Raw genomic sequence first — 19,731 nt, 5'->3', positions numbered from 1 at the left:
GGATGAGGAGGTGGTGTCCCGCACACTAGGGTTAAGGTAGGCGGACATAAGGAGAGCTATTGAAGGAGGTATGGTTTGGGGAGGAGAGCGGCAATGAGGTGCGGCTGTAGCCCAGGAATACTTAAGGAGGCAGACAGTTTTGCTAGGATATCTTGGCCTAACAGGGGAACTGGACAAGTGGGGATGATTAGGAAAGAATGTGAAAAGGAACGCTGGCCTAATTGACACCAGACTTGGGGAGTTGTGAGAGGCCTGGAGGGCTTGCCGTCAATTCCCACAACAGTTATGGAGGCCAAGGAGACAGGTCCTTGAAGAGAAGGCAGCGTGGAGTGGGTGGCCCTGACGTGATTAAGAAGGAGATGAACTTATCCTCCACTGTAAGAGTTACCCGAAGCTTGGGGTCCGTGATGGTCCAGGGGGCTTCCAAGATGTTCGGGCAGCATCAGTATTCAGCCACCAAGCTGAGGAGATCTGGGAAGGATTCAGTCCAAGAGCTTTCGGTTGGAGCTCCAGGAGCTCTGGGAGCAGCGACATGAGTCAGACAGTCCGACTTTCGTGGGGGCCCCCCCGCACAGATGGGGCAGGGCTTAGGAGGAATCCTGGACTGGGACATTCCTTGGCCCAGCGGCCAGGTTTCTGACACTTGAAGCAAGGTGTGGGAGGGGTGGCTGTAATCCCAGCACTTTGGGAGGCCAAGGTGGGTGGATCACCTGAGGTCAGGAATTCGAGACCAGCCTGGCCAACATGGCAAAACCCCGTCTCTACTAAAAATATGAAAATTAGCCAGGCATGATGGTGCATGCCTGTAATCCCAGCTACTTGGAAGACTGAGGCAGGTGAATCACTTGAACCTGGGAGGTGTAGGTTGCAATGAACCGAGATTGCGCCACTGCACTCCAACCTGGGCAACAGAGCAAGACTCCGTCTCAAAAAAAATAGGGCAAAGGACTTCAGTAGACAGTTTCCAAAGAAGATTTACAAGATGTACAAATGGCCAATAAACCCATGATAAGATGCTCAACATAGTCATTAGGGAAACACAAATTCAAAAAGCCAAAATGAAATACCACTTTATGCCCACTAAGATAGTGTTATGAACTGAATTATGCTCCCCCCACACTCCCAAAATTCATATGTTGAATCCCTAACTCCTGATGTGACTGTTTTTGGAGATAGGGCATTTAAGGAGGTGATAAGGTTGAATGTACTGAAGGGTAGAGTGTACTGAAGTGCCGTGGCTCGGTCCCAACTCACTGCAACCTCCACCTCCCTGGGTTCAAGCGATACTCCTGCTTCAGGCTCCTGAGTAGCTGGGATTACAGGCATGTGCCACCATGTCCAGCTAATATTTGTATTTTTAGTAGAGATGGGGTTTCACTGTGTTGGCCAGGGTGGTCTTGAACTCCTGACCTCTGGTGATCCACCTGCCTCAGCCTCCCAACATTCTGGAATTACAGGTGTCAGCCACCACAGCCGGCCTATTGTAGGTTAATACACTACAAAAATGCTTTGTGCTTTTTTCTAAGGTTTTAAAAATTATAAAAATGTATAACATGAAATTTACCATCTTAACAGTTCTTAAATGTACAACTCAGTAGTGTTCAGTATATTTACATTGTTGTGAAACAGATCTCCAAAACATTTTCATCGTGCAAAACAAGCTTCCATTTCATGTTTGCCACACGCAAAAAGATGTGTACTCATGAGTGAGATTTTATAGAGTTAATTTTTTGGCTTTATCAAGGATATTTTTAAGTTGAAACTGGAATTGTTTTATTTTTCTAATTGCAAGTACATAACAATGAAGAATGCAGTCACAAGTAAGTAAAGTTTGGTGCCACTGCCTCAATTCACATCAGTTTTATACACCATTGCTTTTGTACCATCAGTAGAAATGTCAACACAGTGGAAAGGGCCAACAACGTCTTCTTATTATTGTGAAAGTAGTTTTGACTTGTAGACTTTGTAAAAGGTTCTTAGGAACCTTCCAACAATCCATAGACCACTTTGAGAACCACTGATTTAGATTAATGTTTTAGGAAGATCACTTTGGTGGCAGGATAGAGAAGGGACATTGGAAAGTCAAGGAGACTCAAGTAAAAGAAGAGGAAGGTCTAAATTTGAATAGTGGAGTGCAGATGAGAAGGAAAAGACAGATTTAGGAGATAGATTAAAAGTGGAATTGATTTAGAGAATTGCAGGTTCTGTCTTGTGATGCCTTAAAAAAAAAAAAAAAAATTCAAGGGGTATCTTTGAGAAATTATTGTCTATCATTGTGCCAGATTTTGTTCCTTATCTCCATGTATTCAGTTTATATCACTAACCTAAATTATTCAAGGTAAGTTGGAAATTTCCATAGTGCCATAATAATAAAAAAAAACCTAATCTAAATTAATGATTTGGAGGAAGAATGAGCTATTTAGTTGTCTGCTTTTACTTACTGTGTTAGCTTGAGAGTCTATGACCATCCTCCTTATCAGCTTCTGAATTTATGTAAACTGTGTATTGAACATAAATAGCAGATCTGTGTGTCATTATATAATATGACACTATATACAAATCTGTGTGTCATTAATTTAGGAGAGTTTTAGGGACTACAGTCTTTTCCACTGCTCAGACCCCCAATAATGAAAAAAAAATAGTACAAATTGGTTCGTATACTGGGTTCTTAATTTTTCATTTTGAAAGCTATTTTCCCCTTCTTCAAACAGTACTTCAAATGCTTCACCTTCAGAAGGTACACCACTAGCAGGAAGTTACGGATGTACTCCTCATTCATTCCCAAAGTTCCAGCATCCCTCTCATGAACTTCTGAAGGACAATGGCTTTACCCAGCAAGTATACCACAAGTATCGTCGAAGATGCCTAAGTGGTAAGATGCTTGCCCTTTATCTGTTTAATACATTTAAAATTAAAATATAATTCTAAAAAATTAAAATTATGTCATTTAATGTCAGGTTAAGATATTATTTTATTGTTAGACTATAGTTTCACTTTAAGTTAATGTGTTTATATATATTCTTTGTTCATGTACTTTATAACTTAGACACATTAGGAAATAAAAATTAATATACTCGGCTGAGCACAGTGGCTCATACCAGTAATCTCAGCACTTTGGGAGGCCAAGGCAGGCAGATCACTTGAAGTCAGGAGTTTGAGACCAGCTTGGCCAACATAGTGAAACCCTGTCTCTACTAAAAATATGAAAATCATCTGGGCATCTGTAATCCCAGCTACTCAGGAGGCTGAGGCCAGAGAATTGCTGGAACCTGGGAGGCGGAGGTTGCAGTGAGCGGAAACCATGCCATTGCTCTGCAGCCTGGGTTACAGAGCAAGATGCCATCTCAAAAAACAAAAAAAATTTAATATGCTTTTCTTGTTACTATTGACAGATATTTGTAATTTAAGCAGTAAGTCAGAAAATGGGTTATTTGTCAGCTATTTCAGCAGTCCTTAATCTTTTTGGTACAGGGACCTGTTTAATGGAAGACAATTTTTCTATGAGGAAGTGGGTGATGGTTTTGGATGAAACTGTTCCACCTCAGATCATCAGGCATTAGATTCTCATAAGGAGTGTTACATCCCTAACATGTACAGTTTACAATAGGGTAGCAGTCTGTGGCCTGGGGGTTGGGGATTCCCTGCTCTATTTGGAAGAAACTGAAATACATTTTGAGGATTAATATGGTTGAACTTTCTTCATTTTATGTATAATATCTGCTGTCTTGATTTAGAAAGTATGTTTAATAAAATAATATTTAACTTTTTCAGAGAGAAAACGCTTGGGAATTGGTCAGTCCCAAGAAATGAATACCCTCTTTCGTTTCTGGTCCTTTTTCCTCAGAGATCACTTCAATAAAAAAATGTATGAGGAATTTAGACAACTTGCTTGGGAAGATGCAAAAGAAAATTACAGGTCAGATATTTTCTAATATTTTTACACTTTGCGGGAGTTTTATTTTTTTCTTTTTGTTTTTTTTTCTTTACCCAGGTAGATCCAATAGAGGAAGTTTTTAGAAAATTCTACTTGTGAGCCCAACAATAATAATAAAAAAAATGAAAATATTTTAAAAACGAGTACTGAAGTAGCCTGATTTTGAACTGTAAAAGTAGTGCAATGTAACTGGAGGGAGGGCTGTATTAGTTTTCTATTACTGCATTGCAAATTACCCCAAAACTCCGTAGATTAAAACAGTGAACATTTGTTAGTTCATAGTTGCTAAGAGTTGAGTGCCCAGCAATTGTGTGGTTGGGTGATTCTGGCTGATGGTTTCTCATGAGCTTCCAGTCAAGGTGTCGAAGGGGGCTGCAGTATCTGAAGACATGGCCTGGGCTGGAGGATCTTCTTCAAGCTCATTCACATGGCTGTTGGCAGGAGGCTTTAGTTCCTTGCCACATTGACCTTCCCTAGGGCATTTTATAATATGGTTTCACCCTGAGTGAGTAGAGCTTCCAGAATGGAAGCCTCAGTGTTTTATACAACCTGCGTTTGGAAGTGGCATACCATTATTTCTGCCATATTGTATTGTCATTGCAGACCAGTCCTGGAACAGTATAGGAGGATACTACACAAGGTTGTTAATACCAAGAGATGGGATCATTAGGAACCATCTTAGAGGCTGGCACAAGGGCTGAAGGAAATTACAAGACTTTTCTCTCCCATGTTCCCACCATTACAGACTTTCCTTGGATGGACATATACATACCCCAATTGATATATGCTTAGAGCCAACCCAGTTCTTAAGATTCTTTGAGAAAAGAAAAAGCAATGCCTCTCACAATATGTCCCTTGACTCACCTTGTCTAATTTTTTCCCCATTTGTCCTCTAGCACTCTGGGCAACAGTGGCACTGAACTACATGTTCTTTGAGTGAACCAAACTCTCTAGCCTCTGGACATCTGTGCATGTTCTTACCTTTGCTTCTACTTCTCTTATTCCTCCCTGTGCTTTTCTAAATCCTGTTCTTTATGTCCCAGCTTTGACCTTGCTTCCTTCAGAAATGTTCAGGGCAAGTCTTGAGAGTAAGTGTAGGCTGAGTGAGGGCAGGCCAAGAGAGTGAAAAGGAACATGGCATGGACTCATAAAGGCGATTTGTTTATGGCGAAACGGAGAAAGGAACAAGAGACGGAGAGAAGGGAAAAAGATGATTTTTCATCCAATCATAGTTATCTAAATTTACCCTTCTTTAAGTTCTGAAAATGGATCCCTCTTGTAAATCTCAAATATATATTGTTTATCAGATATGATCTTTGAGAAGAATACAAGGTAGTACAAATAAATTTTTCTAATTAAAATTTTATTTGTGTTGACTTATCTAAAAACAAAGCATGTTTAATTTTTATCTGTTATCTAGATCAGGAACAGCAGACACATGGTATATGTACCTCTATTTCTTTCTCTTCTGTCCATTACTGACATCTCTAATCAATCCCAGTTATATTTTATGTTCTTTCTTACCTCACTTTTCAGATTCATACTCTTCCTTGTGACTTTAATAGCTACTGCCAGTTTACCAGAGTTGGCATAAAAGGCAAAATTTGTCATTTCTAATCTCACTGTTCCTTATTCAAACTGTGGTTTGCCACCTATTCGTCGATCGTAAAATCAATTTAGTGGTTCTAGTGTGCTTTAGAAAATAGAGTAGAAAATACCAGACTGCACTGAGCATAGTAATTCATACATACAAATTTAATTCATACCCACATATACATGAATTTAAGAATTGTTTTGTAAAACATGTTTTTATAAACATACGTTTTTATATAGAGAGATGTGCATATTGATTTAGTTATAAGGTAAAATATTTTTTATAGTATTGGACCTAGTCAGAAAAGTTTGAAAGCCATTGTTCTAATTGATCTCAGCATATTTTGCTATTTGTACAATTTCTTTATGTTCCTTAAAACTTTCTAATAACTTCTCTGATCCCATTCCCACCCAAATCTAGGTTGGGAGTTTCTCTTCTGTGTTCCTATACACATAACTCTGTGTATGTTTCTAATACTTTTGTAACACAATTTCCTACCTTTGGTTCTGTTTCTGCAGTATTTACCACTAGACTGTATTAGCTACTTCTTAGGAAGTAGTGGTTAAGCACCTGAAGCCTTTGAAATCGGACCTATGTTTGAGTCTCAGCTATTAATTTACTGTGACCTTGGCAGATTATAATCCCAGCAGGCTCATGCTGGTTCACATCTGTAATCCCTGCACTTTGGGAGACTGAGGCAGGCAGATCACTTGAGGCCAGAAGTTTGAGACTGGCCAAGGTAGCAAAACCCCATCTCTTCTAAAAATACAAAAATTAGCTGGGTGTGGTGGCCTGAATTTATAGCTGCTTGGGCGGCTGAAACATGAGAATTGCTTGAGCCTGGGAGGAAGAGGTTGCAGTGAGCCAAGATTGCACCACTGCACATCAGCCTGGGTAACAAAGCAAGACGTTGTCTCAAATAAAAACGTTAAATTAGGATACTCTTTCATGGGGTTATTGTGAAGATTACATAAAGCGTGTAAAGAGCTTAACACATTAACTTATGTGTAGTAAGTGCTTGATAGATGATTCTTTCTTTTTTTTGAGACAGAGTTTCACTCTTTCACATAGGCTGGACTGCAGGCACCCACCACCACACCTAGCTAATTTTTGTATTTTTAGTAGAGATGGGGTTTCATGATATTGGCCAAGCTGGTCTTGAACTCCTGACTTCAAGTGATCAACCCGCCTTGGCCTCCCAAAGTGCCAGGATTATAGGCGTGAGCCACTGTGGCCAGCCAGATTATTATTGTTATTAGGAAGATAGTTAGTAATTATATCCATTGGTTGAAGGTAGTAATAATGTGATTTCAGGAAGGAGGGAGAGAGCTAACATTTCTTACATCTCTTCAATGTGCTAGCTCTGGTCTAGAAGCTTTACAAGTTATTTATTTTTGAAAACTAGGATCCAATTGACTCCAGTTTCAGTGATATAATTACAAGCCTAAGATTCAAATATAGTTCTTTCTAGTTCTAGCCTAAGCCTCTAGGTCCTCCACTCCTCTGAGCTGTCTTGCAGTGAGTAGTAAATGAGTAAATGACAACTGAGAGAGCTGGTCATTTGCCTCGGTCCTTCACTCCAGCAGTTATGCTGCATATTTGGGTTATGTTATTAATGTCATACTTTTGGTCTTTGGAATAGTTTGCTAAGAAATAATAGTAAAAATCCAAATATTGCCTATTCAATATAAATGTTATATTATTATCCTTTATAAAACTAAGAATTTCTATATTCCTCTAAAATACCAATTTATTTGACAAAAACCAAAAACATCTTTCTCCAGAAATAAAGAAAGCTACCTAGGCTTCACCTCAAAGATTCTGATTTTGGGTCCAAAAAAAATAGTTGGGGCCGGGCACAATGGCTCAAGCCTGTAATTACAGCACTTTGGGAGGCTGAGGAGGGCGGATCACGAGGTTAAGAGATTGAGACTATCCTGCCAACATGGTGAAACCCTGTCTTTACTAAAAAATACAAAAATTAGCTGAGCATGGTGGTGTGCACCTGTAGTCCCACCTACTCAGGAGGCTGAGGCAGGAGAATCGCTTCAACCCGGGTGGCAGAGTTTGCAGTGAGCCGAGATCGCACCATTGCACTTCATCCTGGCGACAGAGCGTGACTCTGCCTCAAAAAAACAAAAAAAAAAAAAAAAAAAAAAAGAAGAACAGTTGGAAAGAATAAGACCTATTATTTGATAGCACAATAGGGTGACTATAGACAATAGTGGCTTAACTGTGTAAAAATGGCTTAAAGAGGCCAGGCGTGGTGGCTCATGCCTGTAATCCCAGCACTTTGGGAGGCTGAGGTGGGTGGATCACCTGACATCAGGAGTTCAAGATCAGCCAGGCCAACATGGTAAAAACCCTGTCTCTACCAAAAATACAAAAATTAGCCAGGCATGATGGAGGGCACCTATAATCCCAGCTACTTGGGAGGCTGAGGTAGGAGAATTGCTTGAACCTGGGAGGAGGAGGCTGCAGTGAGCCAAGACTGTGCACTCCAGCCTGGGCAACAAGAGCAAAACTCCGTCTCCAAAAAATAAAATAAATAAAATAAAAAAATAAATAAAATGGCTTAAAGAGTGTAATTGGAGGCTGGGCGCTGTGCTCACGACTGTAATCCCAGCACTTTGGGAGGCTGAGGTCAGGAGTTCAAGACCAGCCTGACCAACGTGCAGAAACCCTGTCTCTATTAAAAATACAAAATTGGCTGGGCATGGTGCATGCCTGTGGTCCCAGCTGCTCGGGAGGCTGAGGCAGAAGAATTGCTTGAACCGAGGAGGTGAAGGTTGTGGTGAGCCAAGATCACACCATTGCACTCCAGCCTGGGCAACAAGAGCGAAACTCTGTCTCAAAAAAAAAAAAAAAAGCAAAAGAATGTAATTGGATTGTTTGTAACTCAAAGGATAAATGTTTGAGGGGATAGATACTCCATTCCCCAGGATGTGTTTATCTCACCTTGCATGCCTGTATCAAAACATGTCATTTGCCCCATAAGTATATGTGTCTACTGTATACCCACAAAAAATTTTAAAATAAATTAAAAAAAAAGATCCTGATGCCATTGGTTTGGAGCAGAGCTTGGGCATCAGTATTTTTTAAAAGCTCCCCAGATGATTATAATATGTAGCTAAGATTGAGAACAACTGATGTCGGCATAATATGATCCCATAAGAGGAGCATCAAAGCAAGTTTTTCATTCTGAACGGTGGTTCTTTTAGCCTTTAATATCCTTAGACTTCAGTCATGCAGTCTCAACCAGTAGCATCACTTAAGGCTATGGGAGCCAACGGCTCAGGTTAGTGTTTCAGTATATAGTTGGCAGTCCTGCATTTTTCTTGGTGGTTTGCCAGATCATCGCTCTTTTTCTTATAAATAAGCCAGTTACAAAAGAGACACACACTCAATACCCTGCTTCCTGTGACCAACAGCCAGTTAATATTATGTTACCAGAATGAAGAGGTTGTAACCTTTCTGCTGTGGTACCCAGAATGACTTAGTATTCTAACTGAGGAGTATTTTAATTGTGGTATCTTTTCGTTGAATCAGCTAGACAATGTCCTTTTACTGCCATCTTATAGCCTTGTTTCACTGTCATGGGTTCTTCTCATCACCTGTGTTTTAAGGTTGAGCCTATATGGTTTATTGATCCACTGAGCAGAACTGCTAGGTTCTCTAGGTAGTTACAGACAGAAACAAGGAAATTTGTTTTCTCCTTTATGTACTGATCATAGCTCTATTAGCAATATATCTACTATTGTACTTTATAATGAAAGCAGGGAGGCTCTCTTAACCATTTAATTATGTTTGTACTATTATAGTTGAAAGGGACAACCACATCTAGGATCTAGGGCACAGCAGTATGGTCTTTATCTTCCTGAAGTAAAGCTTACTTCAAGAGTATTTATTTAATACTGTGTATAGACACACCATTATAAATTTTGGTTTGGGAAAAATCTAACACATTCCCAATTTGTCACTAAATCTTTTGGCCAGTTCTTCAGAAATACCAGGGAGAGATACTGTGTGCATCTCAGTGTACCTTCACGATGTGCTATGGCTGAGTCATCAAAAATAGCAAAGCCAGCTATGGATTACTAATTACCAGTTCAGTTAAAAATCTGCATACTGGCTGGGGGCAGTGGCTCACGCATATAATCCCAGCACTTTGGCAGCCTGAGGTGGGCGGATCACCTGAGGTCAAGAGTTCAAAACCAGCCAGTCAGTTTTTAGTCAGTCTATGGGATTTTTAGAAAGCATAGTTTTTTTTAATTTTTCTATTTAGAATATGAATAGATTTTAGGGTAATCTAGTCCAACTCTTCAAAAGCCTTAGAGCTAGTTAGCAATGGAGCAGGTCCAGAAACCCTGGTCACCTGATTTCCGGGACAGGACTGTTTCTGTTCTAGAATGCTGCTTTGGGGTCTGAGAGATTCTTTAGTCTTTGTTTTTTAACAGACTTCCATAACCTATTTATTAATAAAATGTTCTGAATTTCTATTTTGCTGTCAGATATCAAAACAGAATTGTGTCCCCCTTCTATCATTAATTTAATTTGTATAACCTTGAGGAAGCCACTTATTTTCTGTTAGTACAAGTTTCCTCATCTGCAAAATGAAGAATATAGTAATTATCTCTCACTGTTCTGAAAACTAATAATAAGGTATTTACAGTGTTAAGCATGGTGCCTGGCATGAAGAAAGCTCAATGCATTCTTCATACTGCTGCTAAGTATCTTTGGCAGAAAATGTTTTCTATGATGTTTTTATGTAAATAAAGAAGAGCTGCTATGATGCCTCCTCATTCAATCATTGCATCAGAGTTACTCTAACAGCTCTAGACATGGGGCCAGAAGCATACTTACCTGCTTGGCCCACGATCTTAAAATATTCAGATGTGTGAGTTTGAAGGTTGTTCTATTCCCCTCATTTATGAGTTTTCCTTAGCAACCAGTTCCTCAATTCTTTGATCTTGTTTTATTTTCTACCCACAAACATTTGCCTGTTTAATAAAGACAAGTCTGCTCTCAGAGCAGGGTACGTTTTGTTGCCTTTCTATCCATTAACCACCTCCCCACAGCTCTACTCTGCTATTTTGAGTGTGCTAGCCAACATGGTGAAACCCCATCTCTACTAAAAATACAAAAATTAGCCTGACCAACATGGTGAAATCCTGTCTCTACTAAAAATACAAAAAATTAGCCAGATGTGGTGGTGGGCACCTATAATCCTAGTTACTTGGGAGGCTGAGGCAGGAGAACAGCTTGAACCAGGGAGGCGGAGATTGCAGTGAGCCGAGGTTGTGCCATTGCACTCCAGCCTGGACAACAAGAACGAGACTCCATCTCAAAGAAAACTCTGTCTCAAAAAGGCAAAAAATTCTGAATATTAAAATTTTATTTTTCATTTAGGATTATTTGTTTGCTTATATTGACGTTACTAACTACACAGAGATTGTATTTTATTATAAACCTTTTATCTTTATAGGTATGGGTTAGAATGTCTGTTCAGGTTTTACAGCTATGGACTGGAAAAAAAATTCAGACGAGAGATTTTTAAGGATTTCCAAGAAGAAACCAAAAAAGACTACGAATCTGGTAATAATGACAACAAAAAACTTACCCTATTTGGAAATTGTAAGCCTGAGTTTGTCAGTAAATAAATAGGGAGGGAGTTCATAGTTTGTTCCTTCAGGGCAAACCATTTAAGACCTTCATGCCATTATTATGTTTCTTGATGGGGTACCATGTAGTAAGAAGGCCCTACCTGTGAGGTGTTGGAAAGTAACTACTCTCAAGTCTTTCAAGTCTTTCTGGTATGGAGGTGTATTTTGTCATTATCCCTTTCACAAACATAGCTACTCACTGATGTTCCATTACATGAAAATTCTGTGCAACATCAGCGGGTAAGCTCAGAAAGGCAGAAATAACACAGTGGTTAAGAGTGCAGGCTCTAGAGGTCCAAATCCCCTTTCCACTATTTAGAAGCTATGTGACTATGGGTAACTTGCTAGCCTGTTTTCTCATCTGTAACATATACAAGAACACCCATCTTTTGGGTTGTTTATAGTTCAAATTAGTTTGGTGCATAATAAAGCACTTAATACTTGTTACATAGCAAATGCTCAATAAATGTTAGCTGCCATTATTGTTAATTCATTACATGTCTTATTCTCAAGATACAGAGTAAGTATGTATTGGAAGATAAATGATTTATTGCTGATAGGATTATATTTAATGTGAATAATATTTTTTACATAATTTATAATATATATTTTTCTTTGCTATTAGGTCAGCTGTATGGACTAGAAAAGTTTTGGGCTTATTTGAAATATTCTCAGTCTAAGACACAGTCCATTGACCCAAAACTTCAGGAATACCTCTGTAGTTTTAAGAGGTTAGAAGACTTCCGTGTTGATGTAAGTTTTAAGTCATTTCCTCTATTCTTTTTATTATCCATATATTTCAATCTCTTATCTGTGACTTTTTAAACTTTAATTTTGTGATTTTTATTTTTTAACTTTTTAATTTTGAAATTAAACTTTGAAATAGGTATACAAATAGTTCAGAGAATTCCCATAGACTCTGTTCACTAGATTTCCCAACTGTTAACATCTTATATAACCACAGTGCAATTGTTAATTTAATTTTTGTATGCTGCTATAATTAAACTTTTTTAGATTTATTAATTTTTATCTGATATGCTAATTTGTCACTAGCAATGTGAAAACTTTTTACTTTTTAATGATCTTTTATCCATATAATTTCTGTAACATGTGCTGATACAGATTTAGGGTTCCTGCATTATAAAATTAAGGAGAGAATATTGTGTGCATGTGTGCAAGCATGAGAATGGTATCTTTTAGTTGAATCAACTGGACAAGGTCCTTTTGCTGCCATCTTATGACGTTGTCCACTCTCATGGGTTCTTCTCATTACCTTTGGTTGAAGGTTGAACCTATATATATAGGCTTTATCAATTTGATTTCAAGAGAAAAGAAAAGCATTAAAAGTCATGAATGTAAGAGGAAAAAAGAGCAAGAAGAGAAATTTTAAAAATAAGGGGAAAAGGCTGGACATGGTCATGGCTCACACCTGTAATTCCAGCACTTTGGGAGTCCGAGGTGGGTGGATCACCTGGGGCGCTCCTGGTCAAGACCAGCCTGGTCAACATGGCAAAACCCTGTCTCTACTAAAAATACAAAAATTAGCTGGGTGTGATGGTGCATGTCTGTAATCCCAGGTACTGGGGAGGCTGCAGCACAAGAATTGCTTGAACCTGGGAGGCAGAGGTTGCGGTGAGCTGAGATTGTGCCACTGCACTCTAGCCTAGGCAACAGAATGAGACTGTCTCAAAAAAAAAAAATGGAGAAGAAAATTTTGTTTTGTTTTGTTTTGTTTTTGTTTTTTGTTTTTGAGACGGAGTTTCGCTCTTGTTACCCAGGCTGGAGTGCAATGGCGCCATCTCGGCTCACCGCAACCTCCGCCTCCTGGGTTCAGGCAATTCTCCTGCCTCAGCCTCCTGAGTAGCTGGGATTACAGGCACGCGCCACCATGCCCAGCTAATTTTTGTATTTTTAGTAGAGACGGGGTTTCACCATGTTGACCAGGATGGTCTCGATTTCTTGACCTTGTGATCCACCCGCCTCGGCCTCCCAAAGTGCCCGGGATTACAGGCGTGAGCCACCGCGCCCGGCCCAGAAGAAAAATTTTAACTTAGAAAACAGAGAGGTAAAAGGAAGGCTAGGTTTCTCTCTGCTTTGTGTTGCAAATGGACTTAATGACCCAGGGATAGAGTTAATAGAAGTTCCTATCTCTGGAATTAAGAGCTATTTTTCTAATGTGGCCTAGCCAATTCTGTCACAAAGACATCCCTGCTCTATATTTGAGACTCTTTCCCCATATGAACATAAGCTAAGAATTCAGGCCTCCTCCTTTAAGTACAATGGAAGGTTGGAAGAGGAGGTTACTATCTTAATTTAGCTCCAAATAAAAATACTAGTTCATTGGTGTCCAGTTCTGGGCTCCTAAATCTTGGTAACTGGAAAGGCCTAAAGAGCTGACTTTTTTTTTTTTTTTTTGACTGCAGGATGCCTTTTCTTGGGTACTTAAATGTTTGATGATGTTTAAATTTGGTGTCATCAATAATAATCTCCAGTCTCCGTATCATAGGAATTCTAGATAAACCTTCAAACTTGCTAACAATAATTTGACTTGGCATCTCTTTTATTCCCCTGTTGCTTTCATTTATCTGTTATTTAAACATTTTCACTTAGGCAAGCCTGGAATAGGAGTTTTGGGTTGAGAAAGAGACTGGAGTTAGAAATCCTTCACAGTTGACAAAATTGAATAAAGAAGGCAAATAGCCTCGCTGAAACATTTTCTTGGAGGCAAGGAACCCAGCCTTATACTTATGACCTATGTAGCTCAGGCCCTGCAACATGAGAGAAGCTTAATACACATATGTTGAGGCTGATCGCAATGACTCACACCTGTAATCCCAGCACTTTGGGAGGCTGAGGCGGGTGGATCTCCTGAGTTCAGGAGTTCAAGACCACTCAGGGCACATGATGAAACTCTATCTCTACTAAAAATATTTAAAAAATTAACTGGGTGTGGTGGCCTGCCCCTAGTCCCAGCTACTTGAGAGGCTGAGGCAGGAGAATCGCTTGAGCCCCAGAGGCGAAGGTTGCAGTGAGCCAAGATTGCATCACTGCACTCCAGCTTGGGCTACAAAGTGAGACTTCATAAAAAAATAAAAGTTGAGTAAAAGAATGAGCAAATGCCGGTAGGCTGATTTCGTTAGGAAGGAAATTTAAGTTTAGTACTTTAAGTTGCTGTTAAGTTTTTGTTATACTAATAAAATCTACTGAAGTGTCCATTTAATTTACTTTTTTTTTTTTTGGAAAAGTCTAGCCTTAGGTTTTGAAGGGAGGAAAAAGAGTAAAATTGTCAACTCTGTTGTCTTTTATCATTTGCAGCCCCCTATTAGTGAGGAATTTGGGAGAAAAAGGCATTCATCTACTTCTGGTGAGGAGAGTAATCGTCACTGACTTTCACGTAATTCCTCTACAAAGCCACCAAATGTGGCTAAATCTACATCTGCCAATCAGCTTCAGGTTCCAATAAACTCTCCAGGAAGGAATACTTCACCAGAGTTCAGTGACAATTCACAGTAACACAGTGCTGCCTGTGGTCTCAACAAATGGTGAAATGCCTGAGAAATAGACTCTTATGAAAGTTGTTTGTCCTTGAAGTCAACATTTACATCAATATTTATTTGGGGAAAATCTTGTGATGTTTAACTGTGATAATCAGAAAGAAGAAAAAGGAAGAAAAGTGGTAGCACTTTTTCTAACAATATAAATTCTAAAAATGTTTTCCCTGATTTCACAAACAAGGATAGTCTTGGTGACCTTTTATAGAGATCTTCCAGTAATGTATTTGATCTCAGATTTCTTTTTCAAAGCCATTGTTTTACAAAAACAGCATTCCTTAAATATATTTTAAAAACAATACAAGGAATGCCTAAAATTTCAGCTCATACTTCTTAAAGAAGATATAGTATGTTGTATTCTTCTCTTCTATAGAGCTTTCTTAAAGAATCCAGTTACCCCACTGTCAATTCATTTTGAACTTACCAAAAACAAAGGAAGATTACGTATATATATTTTTAAATTCAAAAAAGAATATGAAATGATACATTTACTTTTCCTTTGAGACACATAGTTTAAAGAAAACTTTTTTGTTAAACAAACATAGAAATATATAGCAAGATTGTAGTTACAGTGAGTATATGCACTTTTGATGCTAGGTTTTGCTTTCCCCCCCCCAGTCATATCTCATGATTTCCACAGTTGTTGTGTTGGTGTGTAGTTTTCTCAGTTGGCATAAGCTGATTACATATTAGAGGTTTATTTTTATGATTCTATGTAAACGTGCACAAGTAATTTAAAACCTGCGTTGCGATTGGTTGGAATATTGTCCTAAATTAATTAAATCTTGCACTGTCTTGAATGCATCTGCTATTTATTATTTCTGCAAGTGGGTATGTCATAAGCAGTCAGATTATCTTTTATTTAAAATGAATACTTAGTTTTTCCTTTTTGTTTATTTTTTGTTTAATTTTGTTTTTATAAATGTTTTTGAGAGTTATAGCAAATTGATTTCTAATTTTTATTGCTATTACAACAATAAAATGATAGTTTATTGATGTAAATGATAGTTTCAGTTTTTGTGAGATTTAAAAAATAAAGCACTTATTCTGAGTTTTTTGAATTGATTTTTAATTATTTTTATTTACAACATAGTTGAAAAGCTGTAATATTCAGATTTTGCTAGTAAAAGACCTTTTTTTGTGAATGAAATTTCAGTTATAAACTTACATCCACTTTTATTGAGCACTACATGATTTACAAATATTTTATTACATTGGCAAAAACAAGTGGTTTCAATACACTAAATTAATTTGTATTTTCTTTTTGAGCAGATTGGACGTCTTATAAATTGTAATATTGAAATACATATAATCTTCTTTGGATGGATGGGCTGTTAATTTGTAAATAGGTTTTCAAGTTATTTCTCATGATAAGTAATAATCTGCAGTTTTATAATATTTACTATATGGAGGGTCATTTGATGCTTCAAATTGGGGAAATAGTCAAATTTGAATATTCAGAAAATAAATTTATTTAGAGATACTGTAAGGAGGGTGCAAAACAAGCAATGGGTTAGAATAATAAATCTTCAAGTCTTTTCTTAAATGGGGTGTGTAGTTCCAGCTTTTCAGTGAGAAATTTCGAAACCATGCTTATTAGCTTTAAATGATTCTTGAAATGATCTATAAATTTTTCTCAGTATCCTTTTTGTGTTGAAAACATACCTCTGAAACCTGTATTTAACCAGATTATTTCTACTCAACTGAGTATACAAGTGTAAATTTGATTGGAAAATTGTATATTATAAATGAAAATATAATAATCAAGTGTTTTGTGGTTTGTATTAGTGGTTTTATCATATTTTTATTATAAAAGTAATAAATGTACATTGGGAAATTTAGAAAAACACAAATAAGAAAATAAAGTACATGTTATTAAAAAAAAGAAAAACCAAAATTGGCATCAGGCTATATATAGTGTCATAACCTGCTTTTTTCACTTAGTGGAGTTGAACATTTTCTGATGTCATTAATATTTCTCATTACTTTATTTTTTTAAAATCTCTACAGTTTTTTAATTGTAGAGATGGGGTTTCACCATGTTGGCCAGGCTGACCTCAAACTCCTGCTTCTCAAGTGATCCACCTCCCTCAGCCTCCTAAAGTGCTTGGATTATAGGCGTGAGCCACCATGCCCTGCCAGTCATGTCATTAATATTTCTATTTCTTGACTTTTGCTAGTTACATAGCATTATGTGAATATACCAGAGTTTACTTAGCTAATTGCTGACATTGAACTTTGATTTTGGCTAGGTTTCGGCTGTTACAAGCAACAATTAATAGGCTGGGTGTGGTAGCTCAAGCCTGTAATCCCAGCACTTTGGGAGGCAGAGGCGGGTGGATCACTTAATGTCAGGAGTTCGAGACCAGCCTGGCCAACATGATAAAACCCCATCTCTACTAAAAATACAAAAAACTAGCCAGGCATGGTGGCAGGTGCTTGTAATCCAAGCTACTCGGGAGGCTGAGGCAGGAGAATCGCTTGAACCCAGGAGGCAGAGATTGCAGTGAGTCGAGATCGTACCACTGCACTCCAGCCTGGGTGACAGAGTGAGAAAACAACAATTCATAGTATCCTTACAGATAAATTTTTGTGTATAAACTTGGAGTTACTGTCAAGAACTCCTAGAAGTTGGAATTCTAAGTAAAAACATGTCTCCATTAAAGGCCATCTAGGAAGGGTGCACAGTTTACACTTCGATGAACAACATCTACTTCTCTACATTCTTCTCAACACCAATTATGATAAGTATTTCTCTTTAGACTGATAATTTAAAAATCATTTAAAACTCTCTTTTTTTTTTTTTTGAGACGGAGTTTTTCTCTTGTTGCCCAGGCTGGAGTGCAATGACGTGATCTTCGCTCACTGCAGCCTCCACCTCCTGGGTTCAAGCCATTCTCCTGCCTCTGCCTCCTGAGTAGCTGGGACTACAAGTGTGTGCCACTATTCCCAGCTAATTTTGTACTTTTAGTAGAGATGGGGTTTCACCATGTGGCCAGTTTGGTCTCAAACTCCTGATCTCAGGTGATCTGCCTGCCTTGGCCTCCTGAGGTGCCAGATTACAGGCGTGAGCCACCGCTCCTAGCCACTAAATCTCATTAATGTCATCATTTTAATCAGGTCACTAATGAACGATAATTTTTATTGCTTATTAACCATATTGTTTATAGATTGCTTGAAAATATCCCTTATGTTGATGCAAAGCTGGTTTAACATATGCAAATCTATAAACATATTTCATCACATAAACAGAACCAAAGACAAAAACCACATGATTATCTAAATGGATGCAGAGAAAGCCTTGGACAAAATCCAACAGGCCCTTATGCTAAAAACTCTCAATAAACTGGGTATCGATGAAATGTACCTCAAAACAATAAAATCTATTTATGACAAACCCACAGGCAAGATCATACTGAATGGGCAAAAAACCGGAAGCATTCCCTTTGAAAACTGGCACAAGACAAAGGTGCCCTGTCTCGCCACTCCTATTCAACATAGTATTGGAAGTTCTGGCTAGAGTAATCAGGCAAGAAAAAAAAAATAAAAGATATTCAATTAGGAAAAGACAAAGTCAAATTGTCTCTGCAGATGACATGATTGTATATTTAGAAGACCCCATGGTCTCAGCCCAAAATCTCCTTAAGCTGATAAGCAAATTCAGCAAAGTCTCAGGATACAAAATCAATGTGCAAAAATTACAAGCATTCCTATACACCAAAAACAGACAGACAAAGAGACAAATCATGAGTGAACTTCTATTCACAATTGCTACAAAGGGAATAAAATATGGGGCTGGGCACAGTGTCTCATGCCTGTAATCCCAGCACTTTGGGAGGCTGAGGTGGGCAAATCACAACATCAGGAGTTCAAGACCACCCTGGCTAACATGATGAAACCCCATCTCTAAAACAACAAAAATAAAAAAATACCTAGGAATACAACTAACAAGGGATACGAAGAACCTCTTCAGGAAGAACTACAAACCACTGCTCAAGGAAATAAGAGAGGGCATAAACAGATGGAAAAACATTCCATGCTCATGGTTAGGAAGAATCAATATCGTGAAAATGGCCATAGTGTGCAAAGTAATTTATAGATTCAATGCTATCCCCTTCAGGTTACCATTGACCTTTTTCACAGAACTGGAAAAAAACACCTTAAACTTCATATAGAACCAGAAAAGAGCCTGCATAGCCAAGGCACCCTAAGCAAAAAGAACAAAGCTGGAGGCATCACACTACCCGACTTCAAACTATACTACAAGACTACAGTAATCAGAACAGCATGGTACTGGTACCAAAACAGAGATATAGACCAAGGGAACAGAATAGAGATCTCAGAAGTAATGCCACACATCTACAATCAACTGATCTTTGAAAAACCTGACAAAAACAAGGAATGGGGAAAGGATTCCCTATTGAATAAATGGTGTTGGGAAAACTGGCAAGCCACCTGCAGAAACCTGAAACTGAACCCTTTCCTTACATCTTATACAAAAATTAACTCCGATGGATTAAAGATTTAAATATAAGTCCTAACACCATAAAAATCCTAGAAGAGCTGGGTGCAGTGGCTCACACCTGTAATCCCAGCACTTTGGGAGGCCAAGGCAGGCAAATCACGAGGACAGGAGTTCGAGACCAGCCTGGCCAACATGGTGAAACCCCGTCTCTGCTAAAAATACAAAAATTAGCTGGGCATGGTGGGACATGCCTGTAATCCCAGCTACTCAGGAGGCTGAGGCAGGAGAATTGCTTAAATGGGACCTGGGAGGTGGAGGTTGCAGTGAGCCAAGATGGTGCCACTGCACTCCAGCCTGGGCTGCAGAGTGAAACTCCAACTCAAAACAACAACAACAACAAAACCCTAGAAGAACACCTAGGCAATACTATTCAGGACATAGGCATAGGCAAGGACTTAATGATTAAAAAAAACACCAAAAGCAATGGCAACAAAAGCCAAAATAGACAAATGGGATCTAATTAA

General features: G+C 38.4%; 1 protein-coding gene across 3 annotated transcripts in view; it reads left to right on the top strand.

The window, feature by feature from the left end:
- LARP1B (La ribonucleoprotein 1B) overlaps positions 1 to 19,731 on the top strand; it is a 159,364-nt gene that overhangs the window by 129,101 nt on the left and 10,532 nt on the right. For 2 of the 3 annotated variants that reach the window (XM_032292307.1, XM_032292309.1), the window contains exons 14-17: positions 2,712 to 2,872; positions 3,772 to 3,916; positions 11,014 to 11,123; positions 11,817 to 11,944. In XM_032292307.1, the coding sequence (XP_032148198.1) occupies positions 2,712 to 2,872; positions 3,772 to 3,916; positions 11,014 to 11,123; positions 11,817 to 11,944 (544 nt within the window). Of the gene's footprint in view, positions 1 to 2,711; positions 2,873 to 3,771; positions 3,917 to 11,013; positions 11,124 to 11,816; positions 11,945 to 14,506; positions 16,540 to 19,731 lie in introns of those variants that run through there. The other variant, XM_032292308.1, reaches the window with a different exon arrangement.

The sequence above is a fragment of the Sapajus apella genome, unplaced genomic scaffold (genome assembly GCF_009761245.1).
Source record: "Sapajus apella isolate SASKATOON/1434 unplaced genomic scaffold, GSC_monkey_1.0 scaffold27, whole genome shotgun sequence".
Taxonomy (NCBI): Eukaryota; Metazoa; Chordata; class Mammalia; order Primates; family Cebidae; genus Sapajus; species Sapajus apella.
Note: the sequence above shows the minus strand (reverse complement) of the source record. Positions and strands in the feature narration are given on the sequence as shown.